This window comes from Malurus melanocephalus, unplaced genomic scaffold, assembly GCF_030028575.1.
Source record: "Malurus melanocephalus ecotype Western Australia unplaced genomic scaffold, MMel_1.1 scaffold_408, whole genome shotgun sequence".
Taxonomy (NCBI): domain Eukaryota; kingdom Metazoa; phylum Chordata; class Aves; order Passeriformes; family Maluridae; genus Malurus; species Malurus melanocephalus.
The window spans coordinates 401,933-420,302 of record NW_026623640.1 but is presented as its reverse complement, the minus strand read 5'-3'; the positions used below and the strand labels follow the sequence as shown (position 1 = coordinate 420,302).

General features: G+C 36.2%; 1 protein-coding gene across 1 annotated transcript in view; it reads right to left on the bottom strand.

The window, feature by feature from the left end:
- The window catches only part of RYR2 (ryanodine receptor 2), a 288,052-nt gene that overhangs the window by 156,600 nt on the left and 113,082 nt on the right, over positions 1-18,370 (bottom strand). Inside the window, exons 18-25 of the mRNA XM_057379481.1 lie at positions 18,218-18,336; positions 17,675-17,808; positions 14,830-15,071; positions 11,624-11,816; positions 9,707-9,923; positions 9,375-9,479; positions 4,770-4,873; positions 509-592 (exon numbers count right to left, since the gene is read on the bottom strand). Coding sequence (XP_057235464.1) covers positions 509-592; positions 4,770-4,873; positions 9,375-9,479; positions 9,707-9,923; positions 11,624-11,816; positions 14,830-15,071; positions 17,675-17,808; positions 18,218-18,336 — 1,198 coding nt within the window. The remainder of the gene's footprint in view (positions 1-508; positions 593-4,769; positions 4,874-9,374; positions 9,480-9,706; positions 9,924-11,623; positions 11,817-14,829; positions 15,072-17,674; positions 17,809-18,217; positions 18,337-18,370) is intronic.

Genomic DNA, 18,370 nt, shown 5'->3' with positions numbered 1-18,370 from the left:
GGCACCTTGGCCAGGCCCACCAGAGCCACTGCACCATACCAGGCTGAGCCCAGTCCTCCCAGTGCTGCTGCCAACAGATCTCCTGGGAAAAAGTCAGGTGATTGTACCAGTTCTCTACACCTCACATCATGGCCATTTGAGGACCTTCAAAAGGGTTACCTTTAAATATCTACAGCACAGTAAAATACATCAATAAATTTACTGCAAAAATTCTTTACAAAGTCTCTGTGGTACACACCATAAATAAAAGAAACGTGTAACACTGAATATCAGACATTTCAATGAAGCACAAACCTAAAATTTGTCTACACATCAGGTATATAACAAATATCTGGAAAAAAGCTGTGGACGAAGGTGTGTGAAAATTTCTGAGTATTCCTGAAAATTCATGTCCATACATGCAAGCCCAAGAATTAATAAAACTAGCAATGCAAATATTTAATTTTTAAAATAGAATTTGCTTATTTCACACAGCCTGACAAGAAGACACATTTGAATTTCAACTTACTTCTTTGGAAGTTTCATTTTTTTCACTTTTTCTTCAGCACGTTCATCAGCAATTCCAACATGGCAGCCTAAGGCCAGTAGGGTTCTAGGGCACAGAAACCAGAGATGAACTATAGACACTGTTTCTATATTTAGAGATCCTTCTGTGAATATAAACAGCACTATAAAACAAATGAAACCTATGAAAATTACTACAATAAAATATTGAAATATCAACACCAGCCTTTTTGTATGTGTAATTAGCTTTGTGATAGTGTTCAGAAAATGTCATAAGCCTTTCCTGAAAATTTTAATAAAAATATGAGTAAGGTACTTCAAAAGGGAACTAACAAATAGTCTATTTCATCCATGAGGTATCAGTTTGAAGATTCCCTGTCCTTGAAATTATTTCTGCTTTATATACTTACTCATACCACTTACATACTCATTCAGACTGCTTCATACCCAGATCATTTTATGCTATGTTACTTATATCAAATCTGATTAAAAGAGAAAAGACATAAACTGTCACTTGTTATCCTTTAGAATGTGTCTTCTTTTTTCAGAGGCTATTGTTAAGAGATTTTAGTTGCATCTGTATTTTTTTTTAGGACTCACTACTGAAGAGAAGAGTGACAGCAGAATGTATGATGAGCATTAAGCCAACACTGACATTTTATTCAAGCTAGAAAGTGTGTCATGTGCCTTCCACAAGCCTTATACCACAGGGCCACTGAACCAACACATTGTGACCTGACTGCAAAATGCAGGTCATTTCAGAAAACAAACACTCTTTATGTAACCTTAAAACAGGATTTACAGTATCAACTGGGTTTCTGATTTTTTTTCAGACTTACTCCTTTCCTTATAATCAAACTGTTCAGCAGCATAATTTTTAAGTCTCATTTGTCTCCAGGATTTGATCTGTAAGTTATGAATTAGTTGTTCCTGCGTTTATATTCAGTATTGGGTTAAAAAGTCTTTCTTTAGTCTAGGTGCATTATTAAAATACATTGAAATGAAAAGAAATCCTAGAGAAAAATCAGAGACCTAACTTTGGCAGCAGATGAGAATTTTCTCAAAAACCTGAGAATGATCACCATATTTTTGCCAGAAACTAATTACAGAAGAAATCACAYGTGTAAATACCTTGGACTCCATTTCAAATTTTCCCAAAGTGGAAGAAAGGTGTCAAACAAGGTTTTTATTCATTCTTGCCACTAGCTAAAACATTTTCTAGTCTTGCTATAACAATATTTACTGCTCTTGAACTGACTAGAGGGGGGGGGAAAGAGCATAAATGGTCTTAAATACTCTTCCAACATTATTTCTCTTGGCAGATGAATTGTGTGTTTCAAGAAGATTCTTAGAGCATATTTTCAGTGCTAGCTACATGAAGTCCTACTGTTACCAAGTGTGAACCCTGACTTAAAATTTGACAGTAAAATCAGAAATGAGGAAACTAATATCCAATGGCCACCTCCTGCAAAACACACTATCTGCTAASAATACTCCATGCAGCTAAATTTCAACTGGCATGAATAAATAGTATGATTCCTGTGCAGCTATCACCAGCATAACTAGGAGAGCACAGCTAACAGCAAAATGCAGTACAGAGGAGACAACCTCTGGTAACCCTAATTTTCTTGTAATGTAAGCCAGGAATTTGGACACTACATTATCTCTACCCAAACACAACAAATTCAAATCAGAGTGCCACAGGAGGATAAAATCACAGACTGTACTGGCAGTCTGAAAGACCATTAAAGTGCTTCAAACCTAAACAAGAAAACTAAAAGTGGCTGAATGCAGCTCACATCATCACAATGATACATGTAATTATCACACAAGACTGAGTAAATACATGGAAATGGGAAAGTCAGTCACAAAATAATAAGGAAGAACAACAAAAAATATATACAAGACCAAACTATAATATATACATTAAAATATATAAGAATGTGCAGAAACAGTATGAGCAAGCATATTTTAATCCTGTGACATTTACGGGATTTTACAAGGACATTTACGAGGCAACTCACTCCTGCATCTTGACATTTCATACAGTATGTAATTTTTATAGCTCATAAAAGTATTCAATCATACTGAAAAATATACAGAGATTCCAATATATGGAAGAGAAATCATCTATCAGATAATACGACTTAGATCTTCCTTGATTTCTAACAATCTCATCTGGCAGCGAAACTGGCAACAAAACTAGCAACAAACCACCAAAGAAAACACAATTACAGTGAGTTTTATTCTTGATGTTTTGCAACTATTTCAAGTATGCAGTTTGATTGCAAAGAAAATTATTAAAAGTTTTAAAATAAAATTTTCTTTCTCTCTTCCCCTTTTTCCCCCCTTCAAGGCTGAGTTAGTAGACTAGACACATCTAGTAAATAAATAGTCTAGATCGGTTACAATTCAAGTTGTTACTTATGGATCACCTAGAATGATTAATGCACTGATTTTTCCAAATTTTCCAGCTTGTAGAAATTAACTGAGCAAGGTATTCCTAGTCCTTTAACAAGAGATGTCTACATGAAAATACAACTCGGTATTACAAAATTAGAACTTCATTTTTCAGAAAACAAGGATTGACAAAAGAAAGTAAGGAAGACTTAGTTCAGTAAGTACACAAATTTTGAAATACATAGAAGGACTGAATGCTACACTACCCATTAAATGGAAAGACTCTTTCTAGACTAAGCAACGAAATTACCTAAAGTTCCATAACTTGTATGTTTATAAAACAAAAACTTTGTTTTGACAGGGTTAGGTTAGGAAAGCATTGAATTCTGAACCAGCAATCATGTAAGGAGTCATTAAATTTGTTTGATACTTAATGAAACATTAGCAGTGTACATTTAATTATGAGAGTATGGTTTTTCTGCTGCCTGAGTCATATTATATAGAGTATTCTAGAAAAAGATCCAACTGTGGTGAAAGTAAATGACATCATCTTTTGTAGTTTCATTAAATAGAAAGGAAGAACATATTCTGAATCCTTAGCACATTGCTCTGCTGCCAGGAAATGCTCAGAAAACTTGCCTTGTAATTCTAGTATCCACCTGTAGAAAATTCGAACTTATTTTCTTGCTTCCAGTTCCATTTCCCTCTGAATGATTTGCCTCTAAATAATGGCAAAATATCCCTGTAGAAACTATTCAGCACTTAGGGTCATAAATATGTTTTTCACTGAGTAATTTATTTACTGTGGGAATGGTAGATCAGTAAATGTTGAAGAGAAGCTGGCTGGAAAAGAAATCTGTGAGAAGTTGTAGAAGAAATGTTCTACATCACTTTCTACTATGAGGATATCAGGTCATTTTATTATTATGTAAACACAATATTGTACTATCAGTTTACATGGCAAATATTTTAACAATATAGGATAAATATTCACAGAAAGGTCATATCACATGTGGCTATTCATCATTTGTAAATTCTCTGAATAGGAAAAAGTGACTATAACAACAAAAAAAGGAAGGAATAGATTTCAAATATGGGTGACTGGAGAACCACATCTACCATCGAGCAATTAACAGTTTGAGAAATATTTTTACATGTTGGCTACATGCAATACTACATATGGAAGAAATTCCTTCTCCTAATAGATTTTTCAATCTGTTCACAGCAAAGAACCCACACCTTCTTGACCGACAAAGTTGAGGTATTTTATCTTTGTGAATCAGAAAACTAGATTACTTAAACAAACCCTTTAATGGCCCATTGAAATTTTCTAGCATTCCAGCTGGAGAGCTTCCACAGCATTGGCACATCTAATCACTCATCCACAAAAGGAGGGAATGTCTGCTACTGTTTGTTCCGTGGCAACATGCACAGATGACACAGAAATAGCAGCAAAGGGTCCTGAAGTAAAGCTGCTAATTTAGTCACATGAAAAATATAAAAATATATTGAGTGTCCAACTGTATTTTATCCACAAATAAAATTAAAAGAAGTTAAACTAAATTGAACTAAACCAAATAAGAATTTTTTTCCAAAGGTTGGATCTATTTCTTTCTTCCAAAAAATGATGAAAACTGTCTGAACTGTTATTTCACAATCAGCATGACCACAACAAATTTGAAAATACTATCGAAGTAATTTTCAGTGCCAAATACATAATGCATTAATGTATCTCACTCCCTCATTTACATATTATTACCCTCACCTACATGTCAAATTTTAATTCATGTGTCAATTTATAATTCTGGAAACTGCATCTCCTTAGGAAACCCTAACCATAAACTTCAAAAGTTCTAGCAACTTACTTCAGTGTTTCAAGTGACATTTGCAAGTTGTAATTTTTTTCCTGCTCCGGCAATTTCGAGAACTCCACTAAGCATGGGTGTTGTCTTTTGTTGTCATCTCTAATCTGAAAAAAAAAACAGTAAAGAAGTAAGCTTAATATGCCTTAAAAACGAAACTAAATTGAAAACCAGTCCAATCCTCAAGGTACGTAAAGCTGATCCTGTTAGAATTACTCAAACTGGACAATACTTCAAAACATAAAAAGTATTCTGTATTCTCAGAGCATGATCATTGTGTTCAAGCAAGGCAGAATTTGCATTTGCAAATAAATTAGATTTGCATATATCAAGTGGAATAAATGCTAATTGGTACATATTATTATACAGATGTTCACAGGAAATATGCAAAGTTCAAGAAGAGTGCAGTCTGTATTATGTTCTGGTACAGCGATAAAGTACCATCTCATCGTCAGCCCCATTTGAAAAATTCTGCATCAAGTTGGTATAAAAATGTTCACACAGGTAGTACTGAATCCTTACCCAATGAAAATAACAATATAAAAGATAAATCTTCCCCACCTCTTATTCAGAAAATGTTTGTTTCTAAGTTACTTCCAGTAACACACAAGCAGAATGTAACTGTTCAGAAGTCACATAGGAGAGGAACTTGAATAGTATGCAAATATTACCCAAAAGACACCAATGCAAGTGTTAACATCTGCTCAGCTGTAACAACTTTTTTAATGTAACATTTTGTGTCAACTGTTGATGAACTAGAAGTTCACAATTTATATTAACCTTTAAAACTGCAATGTGGAAGTTATTGAAAAACAATATTACGGATTTCTGATCAATCAGATAATTCTCCTGGAAAACTGAATGTTAACAGCTGAAGTTAAGAAGCCTATACTTATAGGCTTTATACTTATACTTTTTCAAAAGTTATACTTTTATACTTTTTCAAAATTGATATTTAAACTACTACTTCATCTGGTTTATTTAATCTCATAAAAAAATCAGATTTCTCTGTAACATTTCTGAGAAACATAGTTTTTGCATTTTGATCTAAGCACACAATAACTCTCAAATTGAACTGCAATTATTTGTCTATGTTTTGGACTGAAAAATATTTACAGTCTCCAGGGGTTATTTATCTTCACTTGATGGGATTAATGTTCTTTGGACAGACAATACAGGCAATTCAACTGTCAAACTACTTGATCAAAACTGATAGAAGCTAAAACGAAAAATATCTTTTAGCAGCACTGAAAACATTTATTTGCAGATTTCTTTCTAAGTTATGTGGCAATCTTCATTTAAAAAATTGAGTGTAGTCTCTGAGTTTAGATCTGTGTACAGCTAATTTAAGTCTTGGATCCCAAGTATTTTCCTCAGAATTCCAATATTAGTTTATTTCCCCTACTGACACTATTTCTACTCTACAGCTACCATGTATAATAATTCTATTATATAGTGAACATATATTTGTGGGTTGCCTTCCCATTCCCTTGTTTTTCTGAGCAAAATGAAAACCTATCGCCTTACAAACACATTATATTAGTGGCAGAACTCAGAACATCCATCAATTCTCAATTCTTGTGTCTCGTTTTAAATGTGCTGTGACACTGAAGAGAAACAAAGATATGCAGATGTGTCTGATGGTTTCCATAGCACACATATTCAGACTTATAATGAAGCCAATTTTAAAAGTCGAAAATTTCTCTATATTAGCTTGTTATTTTACTTTGGTACAGGCATAGAATGCAGCAGTAATATCACCTGTAATAGTGGGTATCACTTTGGTAATACTACCTACAGATCTGACGAAGCAGATACATAGAAGGAACATAAAATGGCAGCCAGGCCCTGCAGACAAATTAGAGGCCTGGGCAAACAGGCCTATGAAGTTCATCAAGAGAAAGTGCCAGATTCTGCACCTGGAATGGGCAGCCCTGGATGTACAGACAGATCAGGGAGAACAGTTCCATGGAAGGGGACCCGGGGATCCTGGTCAATGGCAAGCTGAACATGGGTCACCAGTGCCCTGGCAGCCAGGAGGAACAAGTGTGTCCTGGGGGCATCAGGCACAGCATCGCCAGCTGGGCAAAGGAGAGGACTCCCCACCACAAGTTCTGGGGGCAGTTTTGAGTGTCACAAAGAAAGACATTAAACTATTGTAGAGTGTCCAAGAGGCACTGAAGATGGCGAAGGGCCTTGAGAGGAAGCTGTATGAGGAGTGGCTGAGGTCACTTGGTCTGTTCAGCCTGGAGGAGACTTCTCTCATGAGGGGAAGCAGAGGGACAGACACTGATCTCTTCTCTGTAGTGACAGTGACAACGACAGGACCTGAGGCAATGGCCTGAAACTGTGTCGGGGGGGGGGGGTTAGGTTGCTTATTTGAAAAATGTTCGACACCCAGAGGGTGGCTGGGCACTGGAACAGGCTGCATAGTAAAGTCATCACAGCACTAAGCCTGACAGAGTTCAAGGAGAGTTTGCACAATTCCCTCGGGCACAGGGTGTAACTCTTGGGGATGGTGCTGTGCAGGGCCAGGAGTTGGACTTGATGGTTCTTGTGGGTCCCTTCCAACTCAGCTTATTCTGTGATTCTGTGAAACGGGTAAAATCATCTGTGAGAAACCAGTATGATTAAGAAATGAGCCTCCACAAAATGATCATCATATACTTTGTCACAATCCCAAAGTGAGCACACCCTACCACACCTCACTAAAGCTAGACAGAGAAATTGAGCTGATTTAAAAGATTTAGCACCTGTTTTTATTGTGAACATAGCTAACTTTATCACTTCTTAACTTGATACTTATGATATATGGTTTAAATAATGTTCAATTGCACAATTAGAATCTCAGTGATCCATAACGATATGCTAAGAATTCCTATAGATTGCTTCGCAGCTGGTATGATCGCAGCTGGTATGATCACACCACAATTAAAATGTTTTGATACGTTAATTTAACTGAGGTTTTGCATTTCATTTGGTGGGTAAATTAACTACAAGAAAATCTAGAGGTCTTTTCTGTTAATCATATATTTTTAAGTACTGCTCTATGCTACACCAAATATAACACCTATGCCAAATTACCTTAAAACTGTAATCTGAACTCCTCAGAAGACCAAAAAATATAATACATGTGTTGTGGGTTAAAATTCCTGTCCTTTTGTTCCCTTTCTTTGGGAATTTTTTCTTCCCCCATTTGTTGCTGGGATATGTAATTGCCGGTCATCCTTTTAATTGCTGGGTGATTTAAAAGACAATAATACCTATGCCACACCCTAACGGTCGGTCGGAGAGAGCTTTTGTGTGGTGGGGGGGGATTGCGAGTTTGGTTTTTTGCAGCTTGGTGGAGAGGGGGTTCCTGCTTGCGGCACCGTGGTTTTCTCTCCTGTGCCTTGCCGAGGATCCTAGCTTCAGGGGGGTGAACTCTGCTCCATCCCGTTTCACAGCGGTGGGATTCCTGCTCGTCTCAGTGTGGTCCTGGGTTCCTTGCTGTCCAGAAGAGCACTGGCGTTTACCACTGTGAGTTTTGCAGAGAAACTTTTTCTCCATCCACCTCTGCCATTTTGTATTGATCATCGAAGCCGCGGGAGATCTAAGCCAGCCGGACCCGCGCCACCAGGTCCCCTGCAGCCTCCGAAGAATCTTCGCACCCTCCCTGCTCAGCCGAGAGCCAGCAGCATCCCTGCCAACAAAACTGTAACTTCGCCAAGAGGGAGACTGTGTTTCTATAAGGCTGTCACTGGGTTGGGGACTGGGCTGGTTATTGCTATTATTATTGTTACTTGTTTCACCTTGTTATATATATATATATATATTAGTAAAAACTGTTATTCCCTTTTACCCATATTCCTGCCTGAAAGCCCGTGATTTTTTTCCAAAGCTATAATAATTCGGAGGGAAGGGGGGGTCATATCCACCACTCCAAGGGGGGTCCCTGCCTTCATTAGCAAATACCTCTCTTTCAAACAGAGACAATGTTTTTACACTTCTATCTAGTACTTACTGCATGTTTCTATAAACTCTTCACAGCAATATTTCTTCATAAAGCAACAGCATTTGGGCTACAAATAACAAGCTTGTATAATTTTTTAGTGATTGACTTTAACAAAAAAAGAAATTTCAAAAGAGGTGAGAAAATAGTTATGTAGAGCTCCTAATACAGACGTGAGACTGAAAAAGATGAGAAAAGGAAAGTAAAAAGCAGATTTAATGGAATTTCACATAAGCAATACTTACTTGGGACTTCTGAAAGAGTTATGTCAGTCAGCACATGTAAAGAGAACCCAGAGCTGTTTTCATTGGCTTACTTCACCAGTCCATTGAACACCTTGCTCCAAGAACAAAAAGGAGGTGAAAAAACTCACTATGTCCTTTCTGTGCTAACAGTTGGACTGAAAATTTCAGCTCTAAATTGCTTTAATATCTCGGAAATATTTACTCAGAAATGCACAAGTGCGGTTGGCTTCCACACACTTTCAGTGAGAAGATGTTTAAAACCTCACTGGTTTTGGGGAGATGATGAAAAAATGCAATCCCATTAGTAGATTGAACCCAGTGTGTAGAATCATATTATGCAATTAGCAGAAAATTAAGTTGAAAGGCACATACCGGTCCATACTGCCAGCCAAGCTCAATCTTATTCATAACCCAAAGCTCATGGATGTTCTCTGCTAATTTTTCTCTAATCCTTTCCAGGTGAGGAGGCAAAACAATCTGGAGAGAGAAGAGACAATAGAGGAAGAGACTATTACAAATAAGTTGCTTGACATGCCACCCAAACTTTAGTAACAGACAAACTTTGTACAAAACAGATCTCTCAACAAATCCCAAGGAAAAAACAAGTTTGGGACAAAGTACAAATTCAATCAAATGTGAATTAACACATATATATAAATATAAAATGTATGTGTGTTTAAAAAGCAATCCTTCCATTTCTATACCTGGCTAGTATCTACAGGAACTGGAGTGAAAGCCGCTTGTGACAGAGAGACAGTGGGACCCAGCAGGTCTCTTGTGTAGCTTCGATCTTGTTTGTACTCTCGGCTCTGCTCCACTTTCAGCTTCTCTTTTGGCAGGACAGCTTCAAAGCAGGGAGCGTACCCAGGTGGAGGAAGGAACTTGAACTCTCCATGGCGACCTCCAAGCAAGAATCGTACCCTGTAAACATCAGAATTACTTTAGATAACCTTTAGTGTCAAGCCTAATCAGTCTCTAAACCAAAATAATATTAAATGCTATTTAAAAAGAAAAAAAAAAGGAGGGGAAAAAATGTTGCAGCTTCTTTGCATTGCTTACAGTTCAACTTTCTCTAACTGGTGCTGGAGTTCATGATGCAGGAGGTCAAAAAACATGGGGAAAGTAAATTATTCTTTTGCCTAGTTAATTTTACTTCAATAAAAGCATTCTAAATCATGAGACCAATAATCTCTGAGAGAGAGAATAATCAGCTTACTCAGGACACTGTCAAGTAAGCAGCAGCCTTTTGAGTCTCAAAAGGTAGAAATTATAACTCAGAGTAATCAATCAAGTACCTCAGAACTCTCTCCATTAAGGACAACTCTCCATTCAATCTCATTTGAGAAATAAACCTAAAAACTCATTGTTCTTTCTTTTCTCTCACAAAACACAAAGTCCTTAGGACACAATATAAAAATTCCTGTATTTCTTTCCATAAACTTTTATTTGTCATATCAGTAGAAACCCAGGGGAAAGCATTCTTTTATTCATGACAAAATGGTGATTTTTTCATGGCCTTTTGTTACTGAAAAATTCAATCAATAAGGTTATAATGGTGTAGCAATGACATAATACTGAAAAACCTTCTTAGAACATTGTCATCCAGGCAGAATCAAAAAAAACACCCAAAAAACTAGCCTTAAACCAGAAAAATTCTGCCTCTCTTCTCTTCACTAAGCATCTTACAAGATTTTGGTTAATGCTATACCAGAACACATTCAAAAACTGCATGCGGCACACAAATAATATCTCCCAATTATTCCTCTGATAAGAAAATAAAGCATGCTGTTTTAGAGTTTTGCATTTTGTAGCATGCAGATCTATAGTTTTGCCATGTTCTATCTCCTGTACTATCAAAGGCAAAGCCTTAAGAGTGTATTTTGTATCTGGAATCAGAGGAGGGTGTGTGCTCTGTGTGATAGCTCTTCACTTCTGAGGTATCCTTTGAATGATCCCTCACACAGCATTGCTCTGCCTCCAACAGAAATCAGCTTTCTGCCTTCACCTGTGCCTGCCCTGATAAAGCTGGTCCCCCGCTGGAACACCAAACCATCTTTTCTAATATTATAGCCTCAAACTGCTCAATACATGACAAAAGTCTGGCACCTCAAGTGTGACTTGAAATTTTATAGAAAATCAATACAGCAACCAGAATAGAGATCGAATTTATATTAACTCATGCTGCTGAAAAAGAAGTGCATGACCACCATTTCTTAAGGTAAGTGCAGATAATGCCTCTTAAAATAATAGTTCCTACCTCATAACAGGTGAGTTAGGGAAAATATCATTTTAATATCAAACGCTGATACAAAATGCTGCCCTGGAGTGAATGTGCAGCAATGTGTCAGCAAAGAAATGATTAAGAAGCTGTTTCTAATGTGTGCAAACCACCAGAGTACACTGGTGTGCTGAAAAATAACAGATGAACTGTGTCTTCAGGACTTCGTTGTAGCTCTCACTATCCAAGAACTGGAACGTTCCCAAAAAAGCAGATGTCAGAAAGAAAAATGAGAGCAGACAACCAGGGACATACAGCATATTCATGAATACAGAAAAAAATAAGCAGACTGGAAAAAAACAAAAAACAAACAAACAAAAAAAAAACTCCATGGGATGCTAACTTTATTCCTGCAGAGAAGCTGACGACTGGGAAGAAGAGGCCGTCTATGTTGAAGTTTTCAAACATTCCTTGAACTGGCTGACCATTTATTCGGAAAGAGATGCTGGGGGCACTCAGATCCAAGCAGCAGCTAATGACATCGTCAGTTCTTAATAGATGTTGGTTGGGAGAATTTACTGTTCGTGCCACACAACCTGTGGAAGTAACAGAGACACATTTGGTGAAATTCATGAAAACTTGCACAGGTTTTCATAGCAGCCTAAATAAAAAAGAAAAACTTCGCTATAGAGCACAAACACATTAATACGCAAGCATCTAACCTGTGACATCCAAGACCTGATTTTAAGCTTGCAATAAATATAAATATGCTGCTGAAGAGCAGCATACAGCCATATCAACACAGCTATTTCAATCATAAATAATAAAACTCAATTACATAAATGTAAGTGAAAATAATTACTGAGATTTATATAAACAGTCAAAACCAAGAAAACTACATTTTACTCCTTACATTACAAAAGTGCAAACTGAAAACAGTCATTAGTATCTACAATGAAACCTATTACACTTTTCTATAGAATGCTTCACTATTCAGACAAAGAAAACAACCTCACTGTAAATTATTTATGGAAAATTTGGTACTCTCTGTTAATGGCCACATCATGGTACTCTTGCAATCTTGTATGAGATGATACTACTCAGTTTCACAATTAAACTGCAAACCAGTATTTTTAAGCCATATACAAAGACATTTTTAAGCCATATATATTCAGTAAAATATGTATTTTTAATAAGTTTTGTATGAATACTAAAGCATTATTCTATCTTACATCAAATTATATTTACCCAAGCACATCTACTTCCCAAGAGAAATAAGCTATAGAATTCAGAAATACAAAGTGCTTGTGTCTGAAATTTACTGACATCCATAGCAGAAAATTTTTGGAAAACCCTGGAAGCAGTATGAAAACAGCTCTGCACAAGTTTTCCAAAAATAACTTTATGCACTGTCTGTAAGAGATACAACATGATGCATACTAAGAACAGAGCTCTAAATTTTTAACTGTGGTGTCCAACTTTTGTAAACATGAAGGACTTAAATAACACTACATTTCCAAGAAGAAGCTGATGGCATATGTTTTTAACAGAAGCAAAAATAATAAAATCCCAATAATTTTTCCACAAGTGCATTTTCATACACTTATCACCCCCATCCCTGAGGAAAAATAAAATACCAGCACTTCCAAAGCAGCATATGTGTAAAATGACTTTGTGATACTGCCAGAGGAAAATATCCTAGCTGAGAGCTTAAAATAAATCACAGAAAGGGACAATTATTTAATGGCAGGGATAACTAAACTTCAAAAGAGCTACCAATGAAAAGTGGATATTTAATCTCCTTAAAGTATATTACTAGAGAACAGATGCCTTTTTAGACACTAAAATTTAGGTAATCAATTCAAGGTTGAATGGTAACACAAATATGTACTGGTCAATGATGAATACACAGCTACTTAAAATTCTTCCATGTTTGAGAGGTATGGGTCACAATAATGACAGTGAAAAAAGAAGACCCAAATAATTTCAAGTCTACCAGCCACATTCACAATAGGTACAAAAATTTGCAGATAGAAAGGTGGTCTGACCTTTTTTTTGATAGGATTATTGACTTAACAACCACAAGCAATTTTTCATTTATTCAGTTGTTATATATCTGATAGAAAAGTTGGCAGTGGGTAGAAAAATTATTTTGATTTTCAATAATCTTTTTGTTTCCTCCCTAAAAGTGACCTTAAGTGCAAAAGGTATCTTGGTTAGTTCATTACTTTCTGGTTCTTTTGCAATAATGCTTTATCTGTCAAAGTCAGTCATGACACTTTTCATGATACCATTAATTATGAATCATTGTTCCAAAGCAATTTTCACTATACATGGGTGGCAAAGTAGCAGCTTCTTTCCTAAGATGCCACTCCAGTTGATATGCTATTATTTATTAATAAAATCCATTGCTATTTTGATTGGAAAGTTCTTTTGAAATGTAAAACTGTATTATTTTCTAAGCATCAAATCACAATGCCTCAGAACTTCAAAAACATTGGATGATGCAGCTGACTCACTAAATCGTCTCCCTTGTTTGCTGTGGTGCTTTAGAAAACCTGCTCATATTTTTACAGTGGAAAGAATTGCCAATCCAATGAGCCTTCCCCAGTTTCCAGGCAGTTCTATAACCACTGCCCAATAACCTCTCAAAAATAAAAAGATTCTTTCTCAGCAATGTGAAATAACAGTACAATCTTCTTTCAAGAAGTTCAAACCGGTCCAGCTGTAGGACTACCCATTCTAAATGATATCTAGGAATCTTTTCACAAAAGTTAAATCATGTGAAAAAAAAAAAAATTAAGAAAAAGGGAACAAGGTATGGTTACCCTGATTTTACTGACCAACCGATTTGTAGAGAGAATGAGGTATTTGTGGAATCAACAATAAATAAAAATGTTTTAGATACGCAGTTCAGCTTTCTCTAACACTATAATCTGCATGCATAAATTACTGTTAACAAATATATCCAAAGTAAGCCAAGAATATTTTAAAAATGAATAACTGAGCAAACAGGAACATGATTCTGCAAGTCTTGCAATAATCAGTCTTAACACACATAAATAAAACATCATTACAGAAATAATATATTGTTTTAAAATGTATGGTAACATATGTAAAAATCTTCTTCACCTCTAAAGTACCTCTGAGCTTCTAAAGACCCACTAAAAATCTGGCTTGAAAAAAAAAAAAAAAAAAAAAAAAAAAAACACAAATGGAGAGTCCTGCAAATTAACTCTGTCAGACTGTTCTTACACTACTACATAGGAATTACAAATCCAAATGACTGTTCATCATGTTTCAATTTTTGCAGTTTTGAAGTTTTAAGTGAAATCTTTATCGTTACTGTGAACATACAGCCCGCCCCTCCCCCCAAAAAAATCCCAGGCTGAAACGTAAACTATTAGCTCATCCACATTACTTCATTAAACCAATTTTTTCAATACACAATGTCAGTTTCAATCATATTCTAATATAGACTGCTCTTTCTAGTGTCAGCTGAAATACCTTATTCACTTTGCATCTGTTGAAAACAAATTTGTTTGGATTACAAACACAACTATAATGTTAAAACAAAAATAAATAACAAYGAAATAGCCAAGAGAATACCTGACCACAAATGAAGGCCATCAAAGCCATAGGAATATAAATCATCACCAACACCATTTCCTCCCCATTCTGCTCCTCCCCCTGGATAGGGTGAGTAGCCTTCTGTTGAAGCCCAGCCCACTCGTAGATGAGTTGATTCTGCAGTCACAAAGGGCTCTAGACAGTCCACCATAAGTTCATAGTACCATTTTCTGTATTGGGCAGAGCCTTCACTAATCCCCAAGAAGATGTTGGGTCGCATGCTTAAACAGAATAAAAACAGTTATTAAAATCTTATCTCAAGGACAAGATATTACATACTTTTCATTGACTTAAATCTCAAGCTTCTTTTGTGTGATTAGAACAACAGAAGTAACTGTACTTCATGGAATCACATAGATTACCACGCTGGAAAAGACACAAGATATTAAATAATGTTGTGCCTAATATGAAACCCTGGGGATGGCTCTTGGGACTGTTACCAGTTGGAAAAGCATTTCCTACCACCCTCTGGGTGTGTTTGGGCAGCTGGTGCCCACCCACTGCACAGACCCCTTGTCTCCACCCTAATGGATTAGTTGCTCTGGGAGGAGTCTCTGGGAAACTTAATGGAAAGGCTTGGTGAAATCCAGGTAGAAAAGGTCCCCCACTCATTCCAATCAACCAAGCAAATGAAGCCAAAAGCTGATCTGCATTATATGTTTGTATCTGGCTGCAACTGTTCCTCTAACTGCTAAAATGAAAAAAGGGGCAGCTTGAGCTGCAGCGCTTTTCACTTTCACTCTCAAAGCTTTATGGTCTTTCTTGATTCTGTTCAGGTTTCAGCTTGTGATGCTATTTATGCTCCCATGAGAAGAGTAACAATGGATAGTAATCTGTGCTCTGAATAAGTTGAGGCACCCTCTAGGCAACATCTCAGACTTTGGCTCCCAGAGGGTAGCATATTTAGCTATTTATTTATTTATTCTGGTGGAAAATGTCTATAAATTTGAAGTAAAAAATTGCTTGCTTCAGCAACTGAAATAGTATCCTCACTCAGATACCAGTAATAATGGTTTATGTGTTTGACATCAAAGAATGTTAAATCCTGCAAGAAAACTCACAGCTATTCACCAGTTACCAACATAAATGTAGTAAGTACACATCGAAGGCTGAATTTTACATACCAAACTGCATTCTGTAGCACTGATTATCCATTCAGGAGAATAACATTTTAAAAGATACAAAAGTGAAGTGTCAAATCTATTGAATCTCAAAATTGTCTCATACCTCTTCCTTCTTTGTTCCAAGTCCTGTACAACTCAGTAAACTGTAGTGGCTATAGAAATCCTTAATATCAGTGTGATGCTCCTACTGCTACTGGTTTTACAGTACTTCACAAGACTACTTAAAAAGCCAAACCACTACTGTGCTTATTCAAGATCTAGCTAAATAGCAACATGTAGAGTCATGTATCTAAAGATCAAGAGAAGGAAAGAAAAGGAAAAACACCTATGCTTTTCTAATCTGATTTTGGAGATAATACTGAATACAGATTCCTATAAAAAAAAAAATCTGTCTCCAGACAGCCATTTCTGTGACAGCTTTGTACTAAAAAAGCCATTCATACTTGGATTAAAGTCATAGAGCACCGAAGCATCCAAAATCAATACTAGCTATTTTTTAATGGTTGGTTACCCATATCACAAAAAATCTTAAGCTTCTAGACTTAAGTATGTAGTCTTCACATTCCTCCACTTCAGATTGGGTTATTACTTGTATCAATATTTTCTTTATACATTCAAGCTGACTAATCAACAAAAGTGTAGCTATAAGCCAGTCCCAGTGTGCTTTCTGGTAGAGGGAATGCTCTACCAGGGGGAGGAAGGGCTGCTATGGGTGGTGAAATATAAGTCAGTATAAAAGCAGAGTTTACTGATCCGGTTGTTTACAAAATAATTAGTTGTATCAGAAAAGAAAATTAACTTTCCTTCTAGAAGCATATGGGTTGCCTTTTGCCAAGTGTTTCAGTATAGATGTTCTCCACACTGTTGCAAGTCAAGCATAGGGAGACAGTCAGTTCCCCACACTCTCTAGCTTGAAATAGCCACCATAAAAAATACAGTGTGGGTATTTTTACACCTTTCAGCATCTAATAAATCCTATGAACTCTGAATTATATGTACTAGTTCTGTGTTTCAATTTTTCTCAATCAATGATTGAGACTTTTATAAACAAATGTAATTTTGAGAAAGAGGAAGAGCCCACAGATCTTCACACAAAGACATATTCTTCTACCTCAGCAAAAGTCAAACTCTGGAAAAACACTTACTTAATAATATCTGTAAATTATACTTTACCAATTTAAAATGGTAAATCTAACTAGCTAAATCTTGTTATTAATGTCTGCTTGAAGGTCCTAAAACTCTACCAATGGAAGGAAGGGTGAAGGCACTCTCTAAATATTCCAGGCACTAGTGAAGTTTTTTGGCACTATGTTCTTAATTTTGGCCAAAGGTGATTAGGAAATCCTCACAAGACCACAAAGACAAAGGCAATTACAGGACATCAGCTGACAATACTTAGAATGCACAGGTCTAGACCTTAATCTTTAGACAAGACTATAGCTTTGCAGACTTAAAACAGTATAGGGCAGCTATAGTTTGTGACAGCTCTCTCTGACCCATGTTTCAAATTTAATCACTACTGCTGAGGGAAAAGGAAATTAAAATCMTAGTAAGTAAACAGTAAAATCCTAGTGAGAATAAAATACCATAACAAAATTTTTGGAAGTAGAAGAGATTTTCTGTAGTGACCATTCATTTTAAACACAAGTTGGGTTTTTCACTTTGTTCATAGATGCAGATTTTTTTCTTTTTGTTTGTACCTGTTCACATGGTTGACAAGACGTGTCTGTAAGAGCAGATCTCTTCCTGGCAGGAGATTATCACAGATTAGATGTTGATTAGACCTCACCGCTACTCCATGACAAACACAGAGAGAACACAAAACATCCAAAACCTGGAAGGAAAAAAAAAAAAAGACACTTTAATCCTATGTACTTTTTCATTATCATTGCTATTATTTCAGGCAATGTAAGGCTCTATGTCTTGTTACTGGAAGACATGTAATGGTATGTAATTCATCCAACATCCAACAGTGGTTTTATTTCAGAACAATTCTGAAATTCTCCCAACATTAAAACATTCTTCCCACTTCCCTTGAGAATTAGTATGTTCATCAAAGTTTTTGCCAAAAATAAGGTAACTTTCCTTCTTCAAACTGCTCATATGCATTRTAGGAAATATTTTGTTCCTTCTCATCAAAACAGTGTTAAAGCATTTGAAATGAACTTGCATACAGAAGAATGAGCCTGCTTTGTTCACAAATGTTCATCTCAATATACTTGCTTTACCTAGTCTTTACCTACCTTATGGTTTCTTCCATGTTTGTCCAAAAGACAGATGATTGATTTAATATGTCCTTCCTTAATAATGTTTAGAGCTTCTGGGCTTTCCACCAACACACAGTGTAAAACCTCTAGGATTCCTAGGGAAAAATAATTATTTCTTCAAAGTGAAGA